This window comes from Aspergillus steynii (genome assembly GCF_002849105.1).
Source record: "Aspergillus steynii IBT 23096 chromosome Unknown P170scaffold_6, whole genome shotgun sequence".
NCBI classification, from domain to species: domain Eukaryota; kingdom Fungi; phylum Ascomycota; class Eurotiomycetes; order Eurotiales; family Aspergillaceae; genus Aspergillus; species Aspergillus steynii.
Genome location: NW_020194403.1, coordinates 1,363,218 through 1,387,857, shown reverse-complemented (window position 1 = coordinate 1,387,857; position 24,640 = coordinate 1,363,218). Strand labels below are relative to the sequence as shown.

The 24,640-nt window shown below is 54.2% G+C and overlaps 8 protein-coding genes across 8 annotated transcripts; 4 read left to right on the top strand and 4 right to left on the bottom strand.

Moving 5' to 3' along the window:
• Positions 1-1,568: 1,568 nt before the first annotated feature.
• Positions 1,569-3,304, top strand: P170DRAFT_428093 (dual-specificity mitogen-activated protein kinase kinase; the record flags this gene model as incomplete). Its single annotated transcript, XM_024847826.1, has 4 exons — positions 1,569-2,318; positions 2,389-2,680; positions 2,744-3,113; positions 3,175-3,304. 4 exons carry the CDS (start codon positions 1,569-1,571, stop codon positions 3,302-3,304), a joined length of 1,542 nt encoding a protein of 513 aa, XP_024702121.1.
• Positions 3,305-4,633: 1,329 nt separating this feature from the next.
• P170DRAFT_412133 (secretory pathway Sec39 family protein) lies at positions 4,634-7,713 on the bottom strand. The gene is made up of 3 exons (XM_024846923.1): positions 6,165-7,713; positions 5,959-6,112; positions 4,634-5,899 (listed from the first exon to the last, which is right to left on the bottom strand). Exons 1-3 carry the CDS (start codon positions 7,696-7,698, stop codon positions 4,801-4,803), a joined length of 2,787 nt encoding a protein of 928 aa, XP_024702120.1. The 5' UTR covers positions 7,699-7,713; the 3' UTR covers positions 4,634-4,800.
• A 112-nt stretch (positions 7,714-7,825) lies between these two features.
• On the top strand, positions 7,826-8,550 carry P170DRAFT_438521 (uncharacterized protein). The gene is made up of 3 exons (XM_024849617.1): positions 7,826-7,907; positions 8,003-8,139; positions 8,270-8,550. The coding sequence occupies exons 1-3, from the start codon at positions 7,880-7,882 to the stop codon at positions 8,414-8,416; spliced, it is 312 nt and encodes a 103-aa protein (XP_024702119.1). The 5' UTR covers positions 7,826-7,879; the 3' UTR covers positions 8,417-8,550.
• A 1,321-nt stretch (positions 8,551-9,871) lies between these two features.
• On the top strand, positions 9,872-16,407 carry P170DRAFT_223721 (DNA-binding ATPase). The gene is made up of 4 exons (XM_024842874.1): positions 9,872-10,163; positions 10,251-10,268; positions 10,328-15,733; positions 15,794-16,407. Exons 1-4 carry the CDS (start codon positions 10,153-10,155, stop codon positions 16,089-16,091), a joined length of 5,733 nt encoding a protein of 1,910 aa, XP_024702118.1. The 5' UTR covers positions 9,872-10,152; the 3' UTR covers positions 16,092-16,407.
• Positions 16,408-17,827: 1,420 nt separating this feature from the next.
• Positions 17,828-20,049, bottom strand: P170DRAFT_428090 (uncharacterized protein; the record flags this gene model as incomplete). Its single annotated transcript, XM_024847825.1, has 2 exons — positions 17,828-19,834; positions 19,999-20,049. 2 exons carry the CDS (start codon positions 20,047-20,049, stop codon positions 17,828-17,830), a joined length of 2,058 nt encoding a protein of 685 aa, XP_024702117.1.
• A 298-nt stretch (positions 20,050-20,347) lies between these two features.
• P170DRAFT_438517 (putative erythromycin esterase) lies at positions 20,348-21,867 on the bottom strand. Its single transcript, XM_024849616.1, has one exon. It carries the CDS (start codon positions 21,708-21,710, stop codon positions 20,355-20,357), a length of 1,356 nt encoding a protein of 451 aa, XP_024702116.1. The 5' UTR covers positions 21,711-21,867; the 3' UTR covers positions 20,348-20,354.
• A 143-nt stretch (positions 21,868-22,010) lies between these two features.
• P170DRAFT_466210 (uncharacterized protein) lies at positions 22,011-23,278 on the top strand (the record flags this gene model as incomplete). Its single annotated transcript, XM_024852398.1, has 3 exons — positions 22,011-22,851; positions 22,917-23,171; positions 23,247-23,278. The coding sequence occupies 3 exons, from the start codon at positions 22,011-22,013 to the stop codon at positions 23,276-23,278; spliced, it is 1,128 nt and encodes a 375-aa protein (XP_024702115.1).
• A 29-nt stretch (positions 23,279-23,307) lies between these two features.
• Positions 23,308-24,546, bottom strand: P170DRAFT_457278 (putative inositol phospholipid biosynthesis protein Scs3). Its single transcript, XM_024851706.1, has 2 exons — positions 23,585-24,546; positions 23,308-23,522 (listed from the first exon to the last, which is right to left on the bottom strand). The coding sequence occupies exons 1-2, from the start codon at positions 24,380-24,382 to the stop codon at positions 23,421-23,423; spliced, it is 900 nt and encodes a 299-aa protein (XP_024702114.1). The 5' UTR covers positions 24,383-24,546; the 3' UTR covers positions 23,308-23,420.
• Between the last annotated feature and the right edge of the window lie 94 nt (positions 24,547-24,640).

Genomic DNA, 24,640 nt, shown 5'->3' with positions numbered 1-24,640 from the left:
GAGTCGATTAGTGCTGGAGTCGGGTCGCTTGGAACTTTGGAAGCTTCATCGCTTGAGATCGAAAGGTCCATGCCAGAGCAAATGGCGTGTTTTGCGACATTCGCATCACAAGGCTGAGGCCGCACGTGCCCCGAGGGCCCAAGCGCTGCCGATGGCTGACGCGGCGGATTGTTCATCAGAAGATATCCTCGTGGACGGAGTATACTATATGCATCCAAAGAACTACAGTCACTATCTCGATACTTAGTAGACATCTAGACGATATGCCAGATCATCTCATCCAAAATCATCCGCGGAGACCAAGACCGTAGATCTCCAGAGCCTGCAGTGGGTAGGACCGAGTGTACCGCCACAGATAGATTGGGCGGCCAATGAGTGTTCTATAATTAATCGGGTTTCAGATGAGGCTTTATTCCTTCCGGCGGACACAGGATTACGGAGGATAGCATCATAGCCAGCTAACCACTGGTAGGTAAGGTAACTACTCCGTAGTGAGTTAAGTCACTCCATGACAAATCGGCTCGTAGGGCTGCCCTCGTCCCGATCGGGAAAGTGCAAATTCTGCAAAGTCTCTGCCTGGCAGCCTGAATCCCCAGGCAGCATCCAAACGATATACCACAATCTGTATCTGCCCGGAACTACTTACTCCTACTGCGTACGATTCGACAGAATCATTCGAACGGTGCGCTGTAGAATCCCAATCATAAGACACCCTCCCCCCAAATAGCTCCATGCGGCAATCTATCTCCCTCGTCCCAAGACCGAATGATGAAGCCTCTCTAGGCGCCTTTTGAAACGCCCCACTCGCTCTCCGTCATCCTCGTTTGGATTCCCTTCAGTCTGTCCATGTCTGCCGCTGCCATCATTCCTTCCTGCTCCTCCTCCGCCGTCCCACCCGCATCCGATGATTGGCGCCGTTGCTATTCTCGACCTGACTTGATCCAGGTGCAAAGCTTCCATCCTTTTAGCGATCCAACGGCCCCGTCCGTCATTAAATCACCTCAACCCAATCGATCAATTTAAATAAAATCACTGCTCTTTCCATCCAGCCCGGTTCTTTTTTTTCTTCTTTTCTTTTCTCTTGTGTTGTCCATCCACTTCCCTTCTCGCAACATTCGCTTGTTTGCTTTCTCTCTTCATCTATTTCTTAATAAGAGAGGGCAAAAAGTGTCTCCCCCCATTTCTTATTTTCTCTGCCACCCCCTCACTCTCTCACTCTCTCACTTTCTCTCGCTCTCGCTCTCGCTCTGACTGATTGACGGACTAGTCAACTTCCCCATCTGTCTCTCTTTTCCCCTGTCGCTTCGTACTTTCTTGTCTTTCTCTTGCATCTAGTCTTGTCTTACCCCTCATAATAATCCCTCACATCTGCGACCGCCACCAGTCCAGCCAAACGCCCCACGGCCCTCCTTTGTTCGCCGTCTCGCCTCCCCTGGTCGTCTGCTCTTTTCCCCCCTCTTTCTCCGTTCCACTCTTTCAAAGTGTCTACCTCAAAAGCCGCCGATCTGGCTACCCTGGCGGACCCGAACGAGTTGTTTTTGCCTGGTGAGAGGCAAAACAATCTCGCCATGTCATCCTCCGCCGTTCCCCTCCTCAAACCGCCCGTGCCGGGTAATCGCAACAAGAACGCCAGCCCTGCCAACGGCAACAGTCCTCGCCCTCCCAAACTCACCTTGGGTATCCCGCCGTCTCCCAATGCTCGCCCCGTCACTGGAAATGGCGTGCCGGCGCCCGCTCCCGCTCCCGTTCCTGCTGCTGCCGCCGCCGACGGCCCTCAGCTGCAGCGCCCGGCCGGCCGACCAGCGCCCCCTCAACTTCGCCTAGCGACCCCCATGGGCAGCAGTCAGGATGTCCCGCAATCCAACGGCCGACCCAAGCCGCCGCCTCTAGCCACCAACGGCCTGAACGAACCGAACGGGCATTCGCGAACGGGAAGCTTCACCTATCTAGATGGAAAAGCGAGCGGTCCGGCCTCGGCGTCGTCCTCCAATTATTCAGCCCTGTCATTCGCCATGGGGCTGCGTCAACCGCACGGAAGCACCCCCGACCCCTCTTCCGCCATCAGTTCCGTCTACTCCGATCGGGAGGGCGCCGTGCCCGTGGAGCGAGACAGCAGCGTCAACGGGTTGATCCCGGATCTGGATAAGTTGAGCTTGGAGAAGGGCAGGCCCTTGGATGTCGACGATCTGGATGACGAAGGCTGGTTGGCCGCAAGTGAATCGAAGAAAATCGAGGAACTGGGTAGCTTGGGTGAAGGTGCCGGTGGTGCGGTCACCCGATGCAAACTGAAGGAGGGAAAGACGGTCTTCGCTCTCAAGGTGAGTCTTGTTGCCGATGGGAGTGTCCCGGCGAAGAAGCTGGTTTTGATACGGCGCTAACCGATGCTAGATCATCACGACGGACCCCAACCCTGACGTGAAGAAGCAAATTGTCCGAGAGCTTAATTTTAATAAAGACTGTGCATCCGACCATATCTGTCGTTACTACGGCGCGTTCATGGACAAGTCGACGGGGACCATTTCGATCGCAATGGAATTCTGCGAAGGAGGCAGTCTGGACAGTATATACAAGGAAGTGAAAAAGTTGGGTGGTCGAACCGGAGAGAAGGTGCTGGGCAAGGTGGCCGAAGGGGTACTGAACGGGTTGACGTATCTCCACAGCCGAAAAATCATTCACCGAGGTATGTGTCTTATATCCACATTGATAGGCAGTTGGGGCCTGATGCTGACTGGTTTGACTGCAGACATCAAGCCGTCAAACATTCTTTTATGCCGCGATGGACAGGTAAAACTCTGTGATTTCGGTGTCAGTGGAGAATTCGGCACCAAGGGTGACGCGAACACGTTCATCGGTACCTCCTACTACATGGCCCCCGAGCGAATTACCGGCCAATCCTACACCATCACGTCCGACGTGTGGTCTCTGGGAGTGACCTTGCTTGAAGTCGCCCAACATCGCTTCCCGTTCCCTGCCGACGGCACTGAAATGCAGCCTCGCGCGGGCCTTATTGACCTCCTGACGTACATCGTCCGCCAACCGATTCCCAAGCTGAAGGATGAACCCGAAAGTGGCATTCGCTGGTCCGACAAGTTCAAATACTTTATTGAATGCTGGTATGTTACCTCGAGCATGACGTTCAATCTTCTGGTGCAGCGTGAAACTAACCCAATGTAGTCTCGAGAAAGAACCTCCACGAAGAGCCACTCCATGGCGGATGCTGGAACATCCTTGGGTGCTGGACATGAAGAACAAAAAAGTCAACATGGCAAACTTCGTGAAGCAAGTGTGGGGCTGGAACGAGTAGAGCCTCGCCCTTCTTTCTCATTTCCGTGCAGCCGACCGACCGATGATTCGATTCCTTTGCGTGATTTTTTTTTTCGCTTGATCCCCTCCATTATATCCATCGCCATCCCCGCATCATCCCCTTATAATGCATCGCATATATTACGGTCTCTCCTTACGCTTACAAGTGGCTGGCCCTTGGTTTGACCAGGATGTCAAAAGAAAAGCATACGAATTGTGATCATTTGACGACGCTCATTTAGTTTGATTTCCCGCATTTTGCCATTGTCGATCCTTATGGAGTTGGGAGATTCCTATACCTGATTTTGATGATCATGTCTTTCCTTGATTTTTTGTGTCGCTGATCCAGCGTTGATTTTGTGCCTTCTTTTGCATCGATCCCCTTCATCTCGGTTGTCTTTGCGCCGTCTGCTCTACTTTTCTTGCTCGATTGAGATTGTTCTTGGTCTGAAAATACATCCCCTTCAGCGGCCAGCGGTGCTGACGCATGTGGGTGTTTTTTGTTGAATTTCCACTGTTTTCTTGGACCGGACGAACGGGTGATCTATTGGTTCGTTGAGTTTGTTTCCATATATTTTCTTGAACTTTCTTTCAGAGTCTATCTCCCTAGGTTTACCTCATTGATGAATGAAACCGGTACATATGCATAGGCTTGCCAAATGACTTTGAAGCCATAGATGGATGTTACTAAGCTTTCTAGTAACGTTAGTAGTAACCTCTCTAGGTGAGACAGTCTCGATCTCATGCCTCGACCCTTGGTCATCTGCTTTCGGCTGAAAATCAATCAATCCGAGGCGTATCCTGTGATTCCTGCCCCGGAGATCATGTTTCATCTTCCTGCATACTCCGTGCGACTTGTCTGTAAGGTCAGGTTACATCGAGCCTAAGTTCGAATTCGATACTGGAAAATCCAATATATGGGCGTTTCTTTCCGTTCAAATAAAATATGTTTACCTACTTAGGTAGCATAATTGAAACCTTTGATACTAAATCCTCCTGCTCTTAGCCAGATCTGGTCTGGAGTCGAACAAAGCACCTGCCCAATATCCAGACTGGTGCTTCGTGCGATCTGCACCGAATGTCGAATATCAAGATCAGATACAGATCATACGGAGGTAGTTCCCCGCCTGGAGGGTATTGGATTTACATATCTTACATCAGACTACTACCTAGGACTAGGACTGTCTAGGTTGTCCGTAAGCAATGCACGATAGAGTTTTGGATTCTGCCGGCGCGTTTAGATTTTGCGTCGTGAATGTTACATCCTTGGCGATGCATTTATGAGAAATTGAGAAACCGGTTTAAAAGGAAATATAGAGGAATACATACTGCGTACTCAAGATATTGAATTTATGTACTGGATTTGGAATGAGATTAATGTTATACGCCTGCAATGCATCGTCACATGATATCAACGCGGTTTTGTGGCAACAAAAGAAAAGCCCACCGAACCACCAAGTCATAACTCTCGTCAGAAATAATAGACAAAAAAAACGATTAACGATTTACTGGCTGAGCACCGAGGACCCATCCAATGCCGCTGGCCAATCCGCCCGTAACCATATTACTGACGACGTCGCGCTTGCGGACTCGCTCGTCGTCGCTAGGTCCACGCACATGAGACGCCGAGTGATGCAGCGGGTCAGACGGGGGATCTGCGTCGGCATCTGTTTCTGCGGCCCCGCGCAGGGGAAATGCATTTTTGTGAAGGGCAAGGGCGGCGCCGCGGGCGACTTCGAATAGACCCATCGGGGCTTCCTCAAGATTGAGGCGACTCTGCTGTTGTTGGGCCCGGGCGCGTCGAGCGTGATGCTGTTGCGTTTCAAAGGCGTCCTGCTCGCTGTCGGTGGGGCCAAAACCGCCCGGCACCATGGAAATACGGTCGCCCTTGGTATCCCAGATTTCTTCCTCTTCGGACTCGCGCGTGCGCAGCCCCGTCATCTCCTCGTCGCATCGTCTCCAGGCGCCTAGAACCTCCGGTAGTGGGTCGGGTGACGGCACGAGGATCAGAGCTAAAGAGAGAAGCTCCATGCGTTGAGACAGCCGGGTAATTTGGAATTGGAGATTGGGACTAGCGGATGCTGTCTGCGAGCGGTAACGTCCGGCATTATAGACGGCACGCCACGAGATATCGTCTTTCACGGCTGGGTTGGTAAGCGGGGATGACGTGGATATAAGGGAGGGAGGAGTGAGCCGGGTGAGAATGTATGAATAGGCGGTGCCGAAGTCGTCGTCCGAGAGAGCCGAAGAGATGGCCAGGGACATAATGCGCCGTTCGGCGGTCACGACAGCATTTTCCGAATCAGCTGGGATGGTGCCTTCGTCGTCGGGCAAGTGAGGCGAAAACCCGGCCGCAACGAGGTTTCGACCGATGCTGAGAAGGTCGTCCAATTTGGTGTAGGCTTTGGAGTTCTGATCGAGGACCTTTTCGATCAGGGAGAGAGGGTCTGAGTGAACGCGGATGCTGACGGGTTGGAACGGGACTCCGTGCTGCAGAGTTAGAGAGTAGAACGACAGAGAATGCGTCGCGGAGATGAGAGCGTGGATCTTTTTGAAAGAGGTGGAATCGGGCATGTGTGGTTGGAATGCTTGTAGACTGCGTAAGGCAAATTAGCACATCAGCCTGCTCGGTTGATTCGATTCAACATGGCTTACATTTCGTGCGCCTTTCTCATGCCGCCTCGTGTTCGATTTCCATTGCTTGCGTTATCGTATGCCGAAAAGATAGCCTCCTTCACAGCCTCCTCCACTTGAGAAAGGTTTACGGTGGAACTTGACGTGACGTAAAGCTCGACGGCCAAGTTGTATTCTATATATATTAGCATTCCGATGAAGAGTCACGAGTTGCCAATGGCGCTCACCTTTCGCATCCAGCATTGCTTTTAAAACCTCTGTCTCGACAATATGCCGCGGAACTCTCCAAAAGAGCCCGTGACAATTTGGATGGTCCTCTGCTTGGCCCATGGAATCAGCCCCCCAATCTCGAAGCCAGAGTAACTGCTGGCGGGTCTTCCTCCAGTCCCGACCAGATTGAGTCTGCCTAACAGCAGATGCCATTACGTTCCGCAATTCTAGCAGTTGCATATCCTCATGGCTGTGAAGACAAATGTTTGCAGCCGCCCTGCATGGAATAGGATACCCGAGCTCATTCAAAATCCGAAGAGATAGAAGTGTAGCACCCAGGAATGAAACCGAGGAGGCGGAAGGGTATGTTAGCGGGTTGGAGGCTAGAAGCAAGGCATTCTGCAGCAAAGACACTCTCGATGACGATGAGATACGGTTTGCCTCGAATGTGATCGACGGAAGCGCCGATGTGTTTGACGTGAGAAATGATGTGTCTTCGTAGTCCAGTAGCCTCGAAACGCGAGCGAGGACCTCACTGGATCCCTCCAGGGAAGGCCCGCTGATGTCGCCATTCGCGTAAATGACGGCAAGTCCAGACTGAGCATAGCGGATTCTCAAGTCCGTTACCTCGTCCTTCTGTAACTGTCCGTTGCCTTCATCATATCCTCCCAAGTCCACATCTTCGGGTCCACCCCAGTTGGAAAAGGCGCGCACAACACTTTCGAGATCCACCAAACTCCGCGAGACCAACCACTCATTGACATAGTGCCACCCGACACCGTTCCTCGTGAGTGGCTGGGTCTCACCCGGGGGGGATGAAATCGAGTTCTGTTGCGCCGCTTGGCTGAGCCTTCGCCGTTTGGACCGATTGCTTCCATACATCCACGAACCAACTAAGCCCCGCAAATTATTAACCAGGTCCATGACGTTTCGTTCCGCACCAGTCATCGAAAGAAGAACGTTAATTGCCGTATGATCATCCATAGACTCCAGTGTGTCCAGCGAAAAAGTCTCGTCCTGGCTGGGGTAATATTCGTAGTTTAATCGCAGCAGCGGGAGGAGGGTCGAGATGAGCCAGGTTCGCACCGACGGGGAGCGTTCGTAAAACGGCAGGAGAAGATCGAGAATCAAGGGTTGAAGGGAAGTTTCGCCGTCTATCCGGTATGCTCGATGAATGAGGAATTGGGCTAAGAGGTCCTCCGAATCCTGACCGTCTTCATCGTCGGGACACCGGAGTGGCAGTAGACGGAGTTTCCGTACTCGTTTCCTCGCAACGGCCTCGGTCAGATCTTTGACGGAAGAGATATCGGCCTCCTCCGTATCCAACTGATTTGAACCGCCGTCCACAATATCCTGGACAACGGACGTGTAGCGCTGCGGCGCGGTGCTCTCGGGGAGGAAGGTCAAGATGATGCGCAAGAGTCGCTCAGAGGGCAGGCATGCAGGAAATCGAGCTTGGAGTAGCGGGAGATGAGAGAGATTTGCAGTGGCACACCAGTGAGTAGCCAGGAGAATCGCATGAGCAGCGGAAAGCCCTGCGAAGGCAGCCATGGCGTCCAGGGCGAGGGAGCGAAAGATGGTGATGTGTTCGGGAGCACTCAGCGCGGCCAGACGTCAAGACCGCCGACGCACGGGCCACCCGGAAAGAACGAACCTCGCATCGCCAATCCGTCCTCTCCTGCCCCTTCACGCCTCGCCGTATCGCTCGCTTCCTCCACCACCCACTCACACAATGGCTTCTGGATTTGGTCTCAACGGCGGTATGTTCCTCTTCCCTCGCCTCTGCCCGGGAATTGCGGTCCCAATGCCGTGATCCTTCCGACCGACGTCCGCGGCTAATGCGTCCCCTCCACAGGTCCGTCCCGCTGCTTCAACTTCTGGCAGGAAGTGCTCGGCTGCTACGTTGTCAACGCCGGAGAGGGTGAGGCCGGCAAGAAGAAGTGCTTGCCCGCTCTGGAGGACTACCACGAGTGCCTGCACCACAAGAAGGAGGTGCGTTCTGACTCCCCTCCGCGGCCCCGGCTTCCGCACTCGATTCCACAGAAAACCGGATACATCGGAGCTTCCAGGCCCTGTTCTTTGGAGAGTACCGGCGACATATCATGGCTAATTTGAGGAATAGGCTATCCGAACGATCAGATTGCAGGAGGCCTACCAGAAGGCCGAGGCATCGAACCCCCGTGAGAATGCGCCCAAGGCCGAAGAGATCCGCAGTCTAGGATTGCTAGGGAAGGAAGAACAGGCAACTGCATTTTTGGGAAAGTCTTAGGAGGGTGACGGGCCCATGTTGAGAGGGTGCGGTGCCGAATTCGATGTTTTACTATTACTACCAAAGTCATGCTGTTTTGTTGCGACGATGAAGTCCTCAATGTATAGAAATGGACACGCTCGGTTCTACTTCACATTTCCTTTTCTTTTTCTTTTTTCGTCTTTTCTTTTTCCCCTTTAGATGGGGTTTCTTTCGGGTTTCGGGGGTCTTTTCTTTGACTGCCTTACTCGGGAGGAAATGTGCTGCGTAGGGTATAGTTGGAATCTTGGGGTCATGCGAAAAGGCAATCGTAACCTTGGAACGGTTGGCATAAAGAATTTGGGAAGATCAAAGGCAGACAATGATGTGCGTAAAAGAAAAACCCAAGGCTGTTCAGTTTTGTTCACTAAACTCCAGTCGTATATGGTCTCCTATGGACTACAAAGACAGTTGCCTACCGTAGTTGCTGAAGGTGCGGATGGACGATCATCGCGATATATATAATCGATGCCTGCTGATTGGATCCGGCCGGAAGCAGCCTGAGGCAGACCGCGCTGACGACATGGCGCCTCAGGCCAAACCGACAAGAGTACGACCGGCCAGGCTTCTCAGGGAGTGTCCGGATTGCTTCGAACTGGTCCCTATGCCGACGTCGACGAGGGATGAAACGCCCCTTCGCCGAACTATGAGGCCATCTGGCATTTCTTGGCGTAAGGTCAAGGGCGCGAAACAAGCTTAAATGACCGGATTTGATCGGAAGAGGGGGGATCGCCCACGGACGCACGATGGCATTGCGCCGGGGTCCGCCGGAAGATACTCTCTAGTCTCCAGGCGTCGTAGTCTACCGCAGTCGAGCGTAGTCTCCCTGGGCCACCTGAAGTAGGCGCAGGAAGCCGCGGCGCAGTGCAGCCTCAGGCGGCGCGCCTCCCGTGAGGTTGGGGTCACGTGGGCACACGAAAACCTTTGCGGCCGTGGGGGCAGCTAGACCGCAAGGGGACTAGCGCGCAGGGCCCAAGCATGGGTCGGCGCGCCCAGCGAAAGAAGCCCCAATGATATAAACAGCCTGCGTGACCTCGAGCGCTCTTGTTGATACTTGAGTTACTGAGGTGACTGACGGATTCCGCTTTGGCTGTTGCTCTGCGGCCCCCCCCGACAATTCCTGATCCATCGCGACTTCTCGCCGACTGACTCCATTTTTTTTTTCGGAGGGACTGCTTTAATTTATTTTTTTTTTTTCCTTCTTAATTGTTTTTGCTTGTATTATTTTATTTTTGAATTTTTTTTTTTGATTCCCTTGTCCGCTCGCCTCTCCCTCTCTTTCTATATGATCGAGTGAATCTTCAACTCGCAACCATAATTCGTCCGGAATTTTCCATCTGCTCATTTTCTCCTGATGACTGCCGGTTTTGCGACTCCGACTTTAACGACGACTCCTAGTAATAAAACAATAGTTGGCCCTTTACTTCTCCTGCGCGTTTCGTGATTGGACCTGCCAACTCTCCACTCTTCTTCTTGTTCGATGGCGGTGACGGCTGTGTAACGCGGCTGTATATTTTACATACCTACCTGCCTTCCTCCAGCTCCGACTTGCCCGGCTACGACGACTACGACGATTCCGACACCCTGTGATTTCTTCTCCCTCACTGGCAGTTGACTTGAAGCTCACTTGCGCCAAGTGATCTCCGGTTAACTGTCTCACCCGTTCTCATTTTTTTTAATCTCCTCTCCCCCCCTCGTGAGAGGGGAACCTGCCCGCCATGACTTCCAGGTGAGTTTTTCCCTAGTGTCTACGCGAAAAAAGTGGTCGCTGGTAAATCCCTTACATGACATGACGCTAACTGCTGTTGCGCGCTAGACTGGATCGCCTGGTCACGTGAGTATTCTTTTGGTGCCCCGTCGCTGCCGCCGGGATCTGACTAATCATTGGTGTAGTTTGCTGGAGACGGGCAGCACGCCTCTCATCCGGAACACGGCCGCCCAGCAGCTGGCTGATGTTCAAAAACAACATCCCGACGAGCTCTTCAATCTCCTGGGTCGCATTCTTCCCTATCTTCGGTCCAAGTCGTGGGATACCCGCACGGCTTCCGCCAAGGCCATCGGTCTGATCGTCACTAATGCAGATGTCTTTGATCCGAATGAAGACGATGGTCTGCAGATTAAGAAGGCTGATGATGACGACGACGAACTGGACGTCGAGATCAAGGCTGAGGAAGAGCAGCCCCCGTCCGCGGAAGATCCGTTGCTCCAGCTGGACCGCCTAGACCTGACCGCGATTCTAAGATACGGCAAGAGGCTGTTGGGCAGTGCCGGCAAGGAATACGAGTACTCACTGGCCGCTCTAGACCCGGCATCCCGGCTGCAACATCAAAAGAAAACACTAATCTCCCGACTGGGTCTCGCAGGAGAGTACATCGACGAGGACCTGATTGACGACAATGACCTGGTTCACAAGCCGGCGCATGGGACGAAGGAGGTTCCCTCGCCTATCTCGCGGGAGAACAGCAACGGTAGTAACAACCACCACGGCATGAACCCCCCTGCGGTCGCGTCGCCAGGTGAGCCTGCCAACGGCGAGGAGGCGGGTCTGAGCAAGCGGCAACTGAACCAGCTCAAACGCAAAAACAAGCAGAGTGCGAAGCTGGGCGCGAACAAGGTCCGGCTGGTGGATATCTCCGCGCGACGGCCCTCCGAAAACGTTACCACTCCCTCGGCAACGACGCCCCACCCAGTAAAGGCGGAGAATGGGGAGGAGCGGAATGGCGACTCGAAGCCCGATTATTTCTCTCTGGACCGATCCAGCGCCGATGACGACTCGAAGATTGTCACGGAATTCAAGGGAGAGGTGACACCCGCAAAACCCATCATCCAGCCGGAGCTGGTCGACGAGGGACCCAGTCCGGTGTGGCCCTTTGATCCCATGTGTGATTTCCTCATGATCGATATCTTTGATCCGAACTGGGAGGTTCGTCACGGGGCGGCGATGGCTCTTCGTGAAGTCATTCGAGTGCAAGGCGCCGGTGCCGGTCGGGTGCGCGGGAAAACGAGAGCCGAAAATGATACCCTCAATCGCAAGTGGCTGGACGATCTAGCCTGCCGTCTTCTCTGCGTTCTCATGCTCGACCGCTTTGGAGACTACATCTCCGATAATGTTGTTGCTCCGATTCGCGAGACCGTCGGTCAAACGTTGGGTGCCCTCTTGTCCCAGCTCAGCACACGGACAGTGGTTTCCGTCTACAAGTGCCTCTATCGGGTCATCATGCAGAAAGACCTGGACCTGGAGCGCCCCATTTGGGAAGTATGCCATGGCGGTATGATCGGTCTTCGATACCTGGTGGCGGTGCGAAAGGATCTACTCGTGAAGGATGCTAAGCTGATGGATGGTGTTTTGGAGGCGGTTATGAAGGGCCTAGGGGACTTCGACGACGACGTCCGTGCAGTGAGTGCCGCCACGCTGGTCCCCATCGCGGAGGAATTCGTCACCTCTCGACAGGGAACGTTGGGCCCCCTCATGACCATCGTGTGGGATTGCCTTTCGAATTTGCAGGATGACCTGAGTGCCAGTACGGGCTCAGTGATGGACCTGCTGGCAAAGCTCTGCACATTCCGAGAAGTGCTCGAAGCTATGAAAATCAACGCAGCCGTCGATTCGGAGTCCTCGTTTGGCAACCTCGTCCCTCGCCTCTACCCCTTCTTGCGACACACGATTACTAGCGTACGTTCTGCCGTGCTTCGAGCCCTGATGACCTTCTTGAAACTCGAGGGTGAGGGTACCAACGAGTGGGTCAATGGCAAAGCACTACGTCTCATCTTCCAGAACCTGTTGGTTGAGCGGAACGAAAGCGTTCTGAGACTGTCTCTCCAAGTGTGGTCGGAATTGTTGAAGGCCCTGGAGACTCGCGGATCATTCAGCCTTGAGGCCGAACTATTGAGCAATGTCCAACCCCTCATCACATTAACCATGGCACCTTTCGGTGTCCCCCGCTACCCCATCCCCATGAACGCCTCCCTTTTCATCAAACCGTCCGGCTTGCCGTTCCCAACAAGCGCTGCTGCTCCCGCGAGGTCTTCTCCCAGCTCAAATAACGCTGGGCCTGATGGGGCCAAGAAGCGCGGGCGCAAGGCCGAAAAGAAGGAAATTCCACCGCCGCCTTCGGCGCACAATGTTGATGGGCACATGCTCCAAGGTGACATTGACCTTGTCGGCACGGATACGATGCTACGGTCCAAGATTCACGCCTCCAAAGCCCTCGGAGAATTCCTTCATTTCTGGGACAAGAATGGACTCTCAAACCTTTGGCCTACTATTTTGGAAGGTCTCAACCACCCCGCGTCGACTTCGCAACTCTCATCTGCCATGGTCATCGAAGAATATGCCAGGTTCGCCGGTCCCGGCACCAAGTACACTTCTCAATTATGTGAGAAGTTGCGCCCGATCTTGGAAGGAGACCGTCCGCTATGGTATAGTGATATCGCGTGCTATCTCCACGTGGCTCGCGCACAGTGCCATTCACTGCTGAATGCTTTCCGGGACCATGGGCATGTCCCTGGGTCACGACTGCCCGTCTTGGCCGTTATCGTTCAAGGGGACCCCGAAGCTGGTCCGAGTGCGTTCTCGCTATCTGATGCTGAAAAGGTGATCGGGCCCGACTTCGACAGGCTAAATAAGAGCCTGACGCCCATGCACCGGATGACTGCCAACCAGGTACTGACCGACACACGTGCAACCGCTGAAAGTGCCATCTCTGAGGCACGAAACGTCCGTGAGCAGAGAGACATGCGTGTCCGAGCCGCGGCAGCCGGTGCCTTGGTTGCATTGCATGACATCCCCAAGAAGCCCGGTCATCTCATCAAAGGAATCATGGACAACATCAAAAAGGAAGAAAATGCCGAGCTTCAGCAACGCTCTTCAACCGCGGTTGTTACACTGGTGGAGTACTACACGACCGCCGCCAAGAGAGGACCCATCGACAAGGTCATTGGAAACTTGGTCAAGTATTGCTGCGTGGATACGTCAGAGACCCCCGAGTTCCATCACAATGCCAGCCTGGAAAAATCGATCCTATCGCTTCGCAAGGAAGAAGATCGACGCGACCATCCGGATGCGGCGAAGTTCGAGAAGGAGGCAAAGGATGCGAGAATCATGCGCCGAGGTGCCAAGGATGCTCTCGAGCAGCTCGCAGTCAAATTTGGCGCCGACCTTATGGAGAAAGTGCCCAACCTGGCAGCCCTGGTCGAGCGTCCGCTCAAAGAAGCACTCTCTGGTGACCTTCCGGCTAACATTCTGGATCCCGACAATGACTTGGGCCAGGAAGCCGTGGACGGACTGTCAACGCTCCGTGCCATTCTTCCTAAGTTCGATCCGGGTCTTTACCCGTGGGTGGTTGGTCTCATGCCAACTGTGGCCAAGGCCCTGCAATGCGAGCTCTCCGTCATTCGTTATGCAGCTGCCAAATGTTTCGCTACGATATGCAGCGTTATTACGGTGGAGGGCATGACCATGCTGGTCGAGAAAGTACTGCCTACTATCAACAACGCTTTGGATGTCCACCACCGCCAAGGAGCCGTCGAATGTATCTATCACCTCATCCATGTTATGGAAGACGGAATCCTGCCTTACGTTATCTTCCTTGTCGTGCCGGTCCTGGGGCGAATGAGTGACTCTGATAACGATGTGAGACTGCTGGCCACCACATCATTCGCGACATTAGTCAAACTCGTTCCTCTGGAGGCCGGCATTCCAGACCCGCCTGGCCTCTCGGAGGAGCTGCTCAAGGGCCGTGAACGAGAGAGGAAGTTTATGTCCCAGATGCTGGATGTGCGAAAGGTGGAGGAATTCCAGCTACCAGTCTCCATCAAGGCGGAGCTTCGACCCTACCAGCAAGAGGGTGTTAACTGGCTTGCCTTCCTCAATCGCTACAATCTGCATGGTATTCTCTGCGATGACATGGGTCTTGGAAAAACCTTGCAGACTATTTGCATTGTTGCTAGCGATCATCATATGCGTGCCGAAGAATACGCGCGAACCCAAACGTCGGATTCCAGAAAGCTTCCGTCTTTGATCGTCTGCCCGCCATCTCTTTCTGGACACTGGCAGCAAGAGATCAAACAATATGCCCCATTCCTCAACAGCGTCGCATACGTTGGACCGCCGGTGGAACGTGCTCGACTAAGAGGCGCCCTCGCCGACGCCGACATTGTGGTGACCTCGTACGACATCTGTCGCAATGACAATGACATCCTCAACCCCATCAGCTGGAACTACTGCGTTCTGGATGAAGGTCACTTGATCAAGAACCCCAAGGCCAAGGTCACTTTAGCGGTCAAGCGTGTCGTCAGCAACCACCGGTTGATCCTCTCCGGTACTCCGATCCAGAACAACGTGCTGGAGCTGTGGTCCCTCTTTGACTTCCTGATGCCTGGATTCCTGGGAACGGAGAAGGTTTTCCTAGACCGGTTTGCCAAACCAATTGCGGCAAGTCGTTTCAGCAAGTCTTCCTCGAAGGAGCAAGAGGCTGGAGCACTGGCAATTGAAGCTCTGCACAAGCAGGTCCTACCATTCTTGCTGCGTCGTCTGAAGGAGGAGGTGCTTAACGACTTGCCTCCGAAGATCATCCAGAATTATTACTGTGACCCTAGTGAGCTCCAAAAGAGACTCTTTGAGGATTTCACAAAGAAGGAGCAGAAGAGTCTCACAAACAAGGTGGGCAGCTCTGAAAAATCCGACAAGGAGCACATCTTCCAAGCATTGCAATACATGCGCCGTCTTTGCAACTCCCCGGCGCTTGTCGTTAAAGAAGGACACAAACAGTACAATGAGGTCCAGACCTACCTCAACACGAAGAATTCCTACATCCGAGATGTGTCCCACGCCCCTAAACTCAGCGCCCTGCGCGATCTCATGCTCGACTGCGGTATCGGCATTGATCCACCCAGCGAAGGTGATCTGGCTACCGGGGCCAGCTACGTCAGCCCGCACCGAGCCTTGGTCTTCTGTCAGATGAAGGAGATGCTGGACATTGTACAGAGTGAAGTTTTCAAGAAACTTCTTCCTTCCGTTCAATATCTCCGCCTGGACGGCAGCGTCGAAGCAACCAAACGTCAAGACATCGTCAACCGATTCAACACGGATCCCAGTTACGATGTCCTGCTTCTGACTACTAGCGTCGGTGGGTTGGGTCTGAACCTGACGGGAGCCGACACTGTCATCTTCGTGGAGCACGACTGGAACCCTCAGAAGGATATCCAGGCCATGGACCGTGCCCATCGTATCGGCCAGAAGAAGGTCGTCAATGTCTACCGATTGATCACCCGGGGAACGCTGGAGGAGAAGATTCTGAAGTAAGTTTCGATTCCCAGCCTCTTAAGATAATCATTACCGATACTAACAATCCTCTCTAGTCTACAACGATTCAAGATCGACGTCGCATCCACAGTGGTCAATCAACAAAACGCCGGCCTAAATACCATGGATACAGACCAGCTCCTGGATCTCTTCAACTTAGGTGAAACGGCCGATAATGCCGAGAAGCCCAGCGACACTGCCACAGGCAACGAAGTCGACATGGTCGACATCGACGGCGAAGTCAAAGAAAAGGGCAAGAAGGGCTGGCTCGACGATCTCGGAGAGCTCTGGGACGATCGGCAATACCAAGAGGAATACAATCTTGATTCATTTTTGGCCACGATGAAGGGATGACGATGACGATATCACCTGAATTTCTTTTCTTTTACCTTGCGTTGCTTTCTACTCCTGTACTTTTTTTTGATGGCTGGCAATTTTTCTCCCTATTGTTTTTTTATGTCTAATATTTATTATCAACCTTATGTCATTTCCCTTTTTTTGTTATCATCATCCTTGTCTACGGATGTGGATGGATTCGGAGTTCTGCTTTTTTTTTGACCCTGTATCCCCTACTGCTTTTTTCGATTTCTTCCTGTGACTCTACTCATTACCTGTGATATTACCTACCCTGGAGGAGAAAACAAGATCAGACCACCCACCAACCTTGGGACGAGTCCAACAAAGAACGAACAGTTGTCAAGGAAACCCAAAGAATAAAAGGAAAGGACTCAAGTTCCATGGTTGACGAAAATCACAAATCTCTCTCCTTCCACTTGCATTTTCTGCCCTTCTACTATTCCTTATCGATCTTAGACCCTTCCCAAGCCTTTTGTTTTGCCTTTTTCTTTTCTTTTACATCTTAGATTCTCGACCTCTCCCACCCCTGACTTCTTTGTTTTTTTTTTTTCCTTCTACCGCTTTCTCTCCTCTCTATTTTGAATTTTGCCTGATATCCTATCAATGGATCCAGGTTACGACGGTATGGTATGACACGGTCATCTAAAGGCGTTGGTATCAGACTGGCAGGCGAAAATTCCTTACTTCAAGTTACTTTATTTCTGGTGTCTTCCTTATTCCCACCCCTACCCTTCTTCGATGAAGGGTATTTTCCGTGGTTATTTTTTTTCTCCTCCTGTAATATTAAATCGTGAAGCCTGAGGCCAAGACAGGAATCTTGAGGTGCATTGGGACGGTTGATCAGTCGGTTCCATAGTTATCCAATGGATGGTTATGAGAACACGTGATAAATCCATAGGATTGATTGATTGATTGATTATTATTGGAGACGCGGCTGTAATGCTTCCTTTCTTGTCTCCATAGGTCTTGTATCTCGAGGGCAGGTCTCTGTTCCTGGTCATATCTAATATCATAGTTGTGAGGGAGGGATGTACGACTCTACAAGACAACCAAAAACGCTAGAGATCAAATGGAAAAAGAAATAGTCAATCTGGAACCAATCTCATCGCCACATGGTCAAAATCAATCCATAGATACAAACAAGCAGGGGAATAGAAGCGAGTAAATCCACAAAATGCATGTTTCATCTGATCTGTCTGTCTGGCTGTCTGGATTTCACGCTCGAAAAGGGCCGAAAAGAAAACAATCACTTTCTTGATGTAAATTAAGCAGGCATTCATTCAAGTCAACAAATCAACAATGACAAATCAAGAATATCAACAGGCCAATCCACCGAAATACAATCCCGTATCCGATTCACCTGGCGCACGGAAGGTAAATCTGGAGTAGGAAGAAGTTTGGAAAGGCAAAAGAAAAAACACATCCAACGCCGTCCAGTGAATCCTGCATACCGGATGCATCCAAGCGCCTGCGTGAGAAAGAAAATCAAATCAAAGACCCATTGCTTGGTTGGGAGACCCAATCCCAGAGATATCAAATCCGACGGAGTAAGTACACGGGCCAGTCTGGAGACTGTCGGGTCGATGGGTAGTAAATTGTACGGGATGAAAAAGAAAACACCATTCACCGGGAGAATTGGGTATGGCTATGTGCGATTTAGAAAGGAAAAAGAAAAAGCAAAGTCTCGTGAAATGCATGTGAGCTGGTCATGTGAGTCCCGTTCTGAGGAGCAATCAAGGGCGATTCTTGGGCTGAGCGAGCATATTCAAGCGGCTCATGCTCATCACGCCCCGGTTCCTCTGCCTAGCACTCGCCGGAGTCCCCGATCGAATAGTTTTCGAGGGCGACCGCATGGGAGTGTGAGTCCGAGCCTTGGTGGGACTAGGAGTGGGCATCTTGGTGGGAGACGGGGAGCTCAGCTTGACCCTCTTGGTGCTGCGAGCCTCCGAGGCGGGCTCGGCAGGCGGCACGTTCTCGGCATCGGCCTCGTCTTCAGTGGCACGGTGCCGCTTCTTGTTTCCAATTCCATGAGGCACGCCGGCGACATCGGGGGCGGGAGTGGTGGCAGGGGCGGCATCCGAAGGACGAACTTGACGGATAGTGGGCTTGGCTTCGGCGTTTGCGGACTTGGAAACGGCGTGATCCGGAGTCAACACCGGCAGAGTGGGATACACGATATCAGAGATGGGCTGAGGCGCCGGCGCGGGGGCCTTGGAGGGGGAAGGAGACGCTTCAGCAGGGGAACGCGTGCTAGCCGAGAACTCCACGCGCTTCTTGGGCGAAGGGGTCTGAACGGGATCTTCCGACGCGTCCCGCGAAGATCCCATCAGCGACTTGGAGTCGAAGTCGGGCGCGGCCGCGTGGGTGCCAGCCGCGATCTTGGTGGGATCCTTGGAGAAGAGGGGCTGGTGGGGACGGCGTAGAATCGATTTGAGGTTCGGCAGAGACGGGATGTTGGTCTTGAATCGAGGGTTGAAGTCCGTCCTGGGTGTGCGCGGAGCCGAGGACTGATTCAACGAAGGCGATCGCGCCAACGAGGGGATCATGGAGGCGCGAGGGGGCTTTATGCTCGTGTAGGTGGTGCGCGCCGCGGAAGCCGCAGTCGGGGTCATCAACGAGTTGCGAACGGTCGACCGGGGACGGCTTTGAGCGGGCTTGCTGGGAGTACGAGGTTCGCCTTCGGCGGGACGGTTCGTAGATGTATCGTCGGTCTTGACATGTTTCACGCGTTTGGTGCTGCTCGCAGTAGGCACGGCAGGAGACGCGATAGAAGGCTTGGAGGCAGCCGCCTTAGCGGGGGAGTTCTTGTCCGATTCATCCAGACGTGCCTTGGAGGTGGTCCGCTTGAGAGTCTTCTGAACGGGCTGGAAGCGACCGGGAGTGGCGCGGAAGGCAGAGGCGTGGCCGGCAATCGAGTCCATCTTCTTGAACTCGGCCATGTGAGCATTGCTGAAGCGATTGGTCTTGCCCTTGGGCTGCGCGATTCTTCGGTCTCCGGCCTGCTGATCGTCCTTCTGCTGAGGGGTATCGTCTTTCTGGTCCAGGGTCATCTGAGACTTGATTTTAGCGGCATCCTCGCGCACAGTCTCCATGAGCTTTTTGGCTTCCTCGCTGAGCTGCGACTCGTGGCAGGAGAATTTGAACTCGAAACCCGGAGTACCGAAGTGGGTGGACGCGGGCGAAGGTCGAGCCTTGGACGGAGTATCCTGGCCGAGGGATTCTTTCACAACCTTGCCTTCGGCATCCTTCTTGACGGGGTTGAAGCCCAGGATCAAGCCCGAGTCCGCCTGCTTGGTGGTACTCTGGTGGACTTTGCTGGGGTGCATCTCCTGGTGAGGCGGGCGCGCGAGCACACTGGTGGGGGTTTTGGCTACCGAAGGCTTCTGAGCGGGCGTCTTCTGGGAGGGCGTTTTCTGAGATGGGGCCTTTTGAGAGGGAGTCTTCTGCGAGGGGGTTGCTTTCAGAGGAGTGCCGCGATTCACCGCGACCGAAGGAGTGGCGGCAGGCTTGGGCTGGGGAGGAGCTGATTTGACAGGAGTGCGGAGATTGGTAGAAGTAGAGGGGGCAGTAGCAGTTGCAGGAGTAGGAGCAGCCTTGGGCCGGGAAGGGGTGTCAACAACAGGGGTCTCGTCGCGCTCCATGACAGAGGGGAGCGTGTTGTGGGTTTTAGTAGTCTGTTCTTCGTTGCTAGTGTGACTGTTGTTGGGATGGTTGACGGGGTCAACAGGCAGCTGCGGTTCCTGAATTAAGGAGTGAGATCAGCATGTGGTTAAGATTCACGCAAGGGCCGTGAAGCATTGAAAGCATAAATCGCCGGGTGGGATGATCGGTGGGTGAAGTGAGGTGAGGTGAGGTTGGCTGTTGTCGGGGGGGCAGAATGTGGGCGAACATTGACTTCTCTTACCTCGGAGGAAGGCTGGCGACTGCGCAAACGCGCGGAGCGGCGAACCGCCATGATGAAAAAGAGAGAAGGAGATGGAACGTGGAGATGGAATAAACTCTAATGCCGCAGAGGAGGCGAGAGCGCAATGGACGATTTGAATTGACGGAGGGAAAACAAGGGCGGGAGAAGCGCATCAACAAAAGTTTGGTAAACAAATAATGCCGGGCGGTGAGCTGACGTCATTATGCAGCTGACTCAGTGGTTGGTTTATACATTTTGTGCATCGTGCATTAACACTCTTGGAACTATTTACTATTTACTACTTATCATCACCATCACCCTCCCTCTCCGACCATTACACCCATTACATTCCCCCCCTACTCTCCAAATGGATACGTCTCTTCGCTCCCCAGCGGTGTACTCGGCTGCACCGTATCCAAGGATTGGATTGCCACCGTCTGATCAAACCAGATGTAGGCATCAAACTGACGATGCAGCTCCGCCTGGGAGTAATGCGACAGCTTCTCCGTCTTCGGCCGATAGATCACGCCAATAAGCCGCTCCAGGCGGTTTGAATCCGCCTCCATCGCTGCGGCCAGCTCCGGGTCGATCTTGCCCGGCCGCAGATCCATCCAAAAGCGCGGAATCCCCGTGTCATGCGCCACGCGCTCCCAGCTATCAGCCCGCGAGGGCCACACGGTCATCACCTGCAAATCGTCGTCCCATTCGTGGGCAGCCGCCACGGTCCCGGCGTGCGTTCCACAGCCTATCAGGGCGACGTTCTCCTCGCCGAACTGCTCGCGACACAGCTGCCCCAGGTTCACCTCGTTGCGCCGCCGGCCCATCCCCATATACCGGGCGTCGCCGCAGTGTGAATTGTGCGCCCACACCACGGCCTTGCTGCCTGGTTTGGAGCGCAGCAGCCGCTTCAGCGCGTCGACCATGTGCGTGTCGCGCAGCGTCCACGAGGCCGCCGAGCTGTAGTACATCGCCTTGTAGTAGCGTTCGGCGTCGCGCACCAGGTACGCGTTCTGCTCGCTGCTCAGGTACTCGTCGCCGTCGTGGGTGTCCTTGGCGTACTCCATGCGGTTGTCCAGCAGGTCGCGCAGCATCTTCACCACCGCCGCCTCGCAGTCGTGCATGCCGCGGACGGCCGTGAGCCCGTACGCGGCGGGATCCTCGACCCACGGCGCCAGACAGCCGTAGCGCAGCCGGGCGGCATTCGCGGCGTCCGCGTCCACGCGATCCAGGTACCGGATCACCGAGTGCATCGACTCCCCCATGCTGTACATGTCCAGGCCGTAAAAGCCGGCTTTCTGCTCGTCCGGAGCTCCGGCGTTGCGGCTGCGCATCCACTCCACGAGCGCCTGCGTCTCGCGATTGCGCCACATCCAGGTGGGAAAGCGGCCGAAGGGCTCGTAGCCGGGTATACTGTTGCCGATTGACGCCTGTGGGCCGCGGCGTTGTCGCACGTAGCGGTCGACGACTTCGGCGTCCGGCCAGTCGGCCTCGACGGCCACTATGGTGAACCCGTGGTGTTCGATCAGCCGCTTCGTGATCTCTGCGCGCGCAGAGTAGAACTCCGACGTGCCATGGCTACCGTCGCCCAGGAGGACGATGGGGTAGTCGCCGAAGCTGTCAAAGTGCGAGGCGAATTCGGGGTCGTCGATGGACGGTAGAGGACGAGCTGCCGCGGTGAAAAGTGCCTGGAGTTGCTCTGACGCTTGAGACATTGAGCAGAATGGTCAGAATAATGAATCCTGAACCCGATAGTTGTCAAAACATTCAGTGTTGTCCCGGGGAGAAGTAAATACCGAATGAGGGGGTTTGATTGGTGGCGATGAAGTCATTCGCAAACGCGATCATTATGACTTCACCGGTGTCGACACACGTCACCTCGAATATACAAGCGATAATAAAATAAACAAAACGCAAGTTTGGCAATGTTTTTAACCAAGTCGGCCACGAAAATCCCTCCGCTAATTCCTGCACGTATCCATTTCCATCCTCGCCCCCGCTGGAGCACGAGCATCATGACCGCATCCATCCCTCACAGCTCGCCGCGACTACGACGCTTCCAGCAAGCGCAGGAAGCCATCTACGGCGATTTCAACTCCATCCCCGACCCTAGTCAATGGACTCCACCACCTGGCTCGGGCGGTCATCGCGGCCGATACCTCTGGACCGATGCATTCGGCGTGATCAACTTCCTCACCCTCCACCGTGAATACGAGACCGCGCCGCACTCCTCCCCGCCAGACGACCGATGCCTGATTCTCGCGCGCCGACTCGTCGAGACCGTCCACGAGGTGCTCGGTCGCACGCGCGATGGCCGGAGCCGGCTCCCCGGCGCGACGGACCACAATCCGCTGGGCGGCGGACTGCGCATTGGAAAGACAGAGGCGACGGGCCCGGACGGCGACGGCCAGTATCATCACTATCTGACGGTGTGGATGTTTGCGCTGAACCGGCTGTCTCTGGCGACGGGCGATCCGACATACAACCGACACGCGGTGGCGCTGGCGCAGGCCATCCACCCGCGGTTCTTCGTCAATCACGAGTCGACGCGGCCGCGTATGGTGTGGAAGATGGCGACGGATCTGTCGGCGCCGTTGGTCGCGTCGGAGGGCAATCTGGACCCGATCGATGGGTATGTGGTTTTCCGGCTGCTGCAGGCGGCGGCGCAGCAGGCGGGTGAGGGTGTTGTCCTGGCCGACGAGATCGCGGACTATCGCCGGGTGATGCGCAGGAGGGGAGACCACTGTGTGTCGAGTGATCCGCTGGATCTGGGGATGACGATGTGGACGATACATTGGTTCGTGGAGAAGGAGGAATGGGCGACTCGGCTGGCGAGTCAGGGCTATGAGCGGTCTGGTACGTTGTTGGCCTTGATGCGCTCAGATGGCAAGGCTCTTCGTAGGAACTAACCTGCAACCTAGACGAACTGTTCGAAGTCGACCGTTACTTCGAGCGGAGCATCAAATCCCGTCTGGCGTTCCGCGAATTTGGCACCTGCTTGGGTCTCCAGTGCATGTCGGAGCAGTCGTCAGAGAAAGAGGGAGCCGTGAATCTCAAGGCGCATGCCGATTCTATCCTGGCCTCCTGGGAGCCATACATGGAGCAGTCGCTTGGGACGCCGGAGGGTCTTCGGCCTATAACAAAGGTCATGTATGCGTCGGCATTGCTGCCAGGAGGTGAGTAGTTTGAAGCCCTGCTGCAGACGGTGAGTCACTGCTAAAACGCCGTAGCTTTTCGCCATGGATATCTAGGACCAGAGCCGGTCCCCAACCGCGAAACGTAGACTGATCAGAACTGATATACATTCATGGTAGTATTCTACAATATGCATCATTCATCGGCACATGGAACCTCTATGCTTGAAACAGGAACTCCTGAAATTTTGCATAAATGACATGGAGCGAGACCAGGGGATAGTATATAGGCTAGATACCCGGAAGGCCCACCGCGTCTCTCCAAGGGATACTTCGTCGCGGAAGAATGTAAATGGTATAAACCGTCCCCAAGGAAATCAACAGTCCAGTCAACTGTTTCACCATTAGCCAAATCCAAAGGCGCATCACCACCCCAAAAGAAGCAGAGGACATACCTTCTCAAACCACGTATGAAACCAAATGGCAGTCATCAGAAGCATCCACCATCCGAGACCGGAAACCGCCCAGGCAAATCGAACAGTCAATGTCTTCAACCCGGCCGACTTCTCGTCTCCATTCTCGGGCTTCTTGGCTCCATTCTCCGACGCCAGCGCCCCTACCGTCTCAAATACCAGCATCGAAGTCGCCAGCACCAGCATGAACACATGCCCGCTCACATCGTGACCGCCTCGCCAGGACCCACCCGCAGACTTGCACGCCGCAGCCGTGAACAACGTATGGAAGCTCGGCGAGTCCTCCCCCTCAGCCAGCGGGACCACGCGCTCGCATTTACCGCCTGTGAACACGAAGCTGCGATCGATGATTGCCGGTCCGAAAAACCATTGCGTGGTCAGATACCACACCAGGGTAGCTAGGGCGTACCGGGCGATGGCCTGGCCGATTCGTCGCGGCCGTTGACTCGAGGGGGTCGTGTAGGAGGGGAGGCTGACGAGGAGTAGAGAGAACGCCAACGTAGTCCACAGCCATCCGAGCTTGACGAAGTATACGTTGAAGATGTTGTCTTTGCGGGCAAAGTAGTTGACGGGGGGTTGTGACAGGTTCAGGTCGGCGGCGATCGTAGGAGCCAGGGGGCCGGTATGATCGATGGCATGATCCCGCGAGCCCTGGGCTGTCGGTGAGAGGACGGAAAATAGCGACCCCACGATCAAGGTCACTGGGTAGACGAGAAGTGCCAGCGTCGGAGGTTGGTTTAGTCGCGCTGTTGTAGTGGGAGGTTTGTCGGATGAGGACATGTTTATTTTTCTCTCTCCCTTTTTTCTGTGTCCGTAGTATTCTTCCTTCCGAGAGATATCAATTTGTTTGCGAATCCTCCTCTTAAGTGTACGAGGCAAAGAGTAGAAAGACAATGGTTCAATTGGAGCCAGCAGGTCAGTTGAAAGTAGGAGCGGAGAACAAGTGATGGACAGAGAGCGAAAGGCGCGGCGAAGGAAGACTTGGAAGCACCGGGGGAATGACGTCGCTCCTCACCGCCTACTGCTTTCGCCACGCAT

Excerpts from the sequence above, each read along its gene's own strand:
- P170DRAFT_438517 (XM_024849616.1), bottom strand. The coding sequence starts at position 21,710 with ATGTCTCAAGCGTCAGAGCAACTCCAGGCACTTTTCACCGCGGCAGCT.
- P170DRAFT_438521 (XM_024849617.1), top strand. The coding sequence starts at position 7,880 with ATGGCTTCTGGATTTGGTCTCAACGGCG. Across the intron at positions 7,908-8,002 it reads TGGATTTGGTCTCAACGGCG|GTCCGTCCCGCTGCTTCAAC; the intron begins GTATGTTCCTCT and ends TCCCCTCCACAG. Across the intron at positions 8,140-8,269 it reads GCCTGCACCACAAGAAGGAG|GCTATCCGAACGATCAGATT; the intron begins GTGCGTTCTGAC and ends TTTGAGGAATAG.
- P170DRAFT_223721 (XM_024842874.1), top strand. Across the intron at positions 15,734-15,793 it reads CTGGAGGAGAAGATTCTGAA|TCTACAACGATTCAAGATCG; the intron begins GTAAGTTTCGAT and ends AATCCTCTCTAG.
- P170DRAFT_412133 (XM_024846923.1), bottom strand. The coding sequence starts at position 7,698 with ATGGCTGCCTTCGCAGGGCTTTCCGCTGCTCATGCGATTCTCCTGGCT. Across the intron at positions 6,113-6,164 it reads AGCAATGCTGGATGCGAAAG|AATACAACTTGGCCGTCGAG; the intron begins GTGAGCGCCATT and ends TAATATATATAG. Across the intron at positions 5,900-5,958 it reads ATGAGAAAGGCGCACGAAAT|TCTACAAGCATTCCAACCAC; the intron begins GTAAGCCATGTT and ends TGCCTTACGCAG.
- P170DRAFT_457278 (XM_024851706.1), bottom strand. The coding sequence starts at position 24,382 with ATGTCCTCATCCGACAAACCTCCCACTACAACAGCGCGACTAAACCAA. Across the intron at positions 23,523-23,584 it reads TTCATACGTGGTTTGAGAAG|TTGACTGGACTGTTGATTTC; the intron begins GTATGTCCTCTG and ends ATGGTGAAACAG.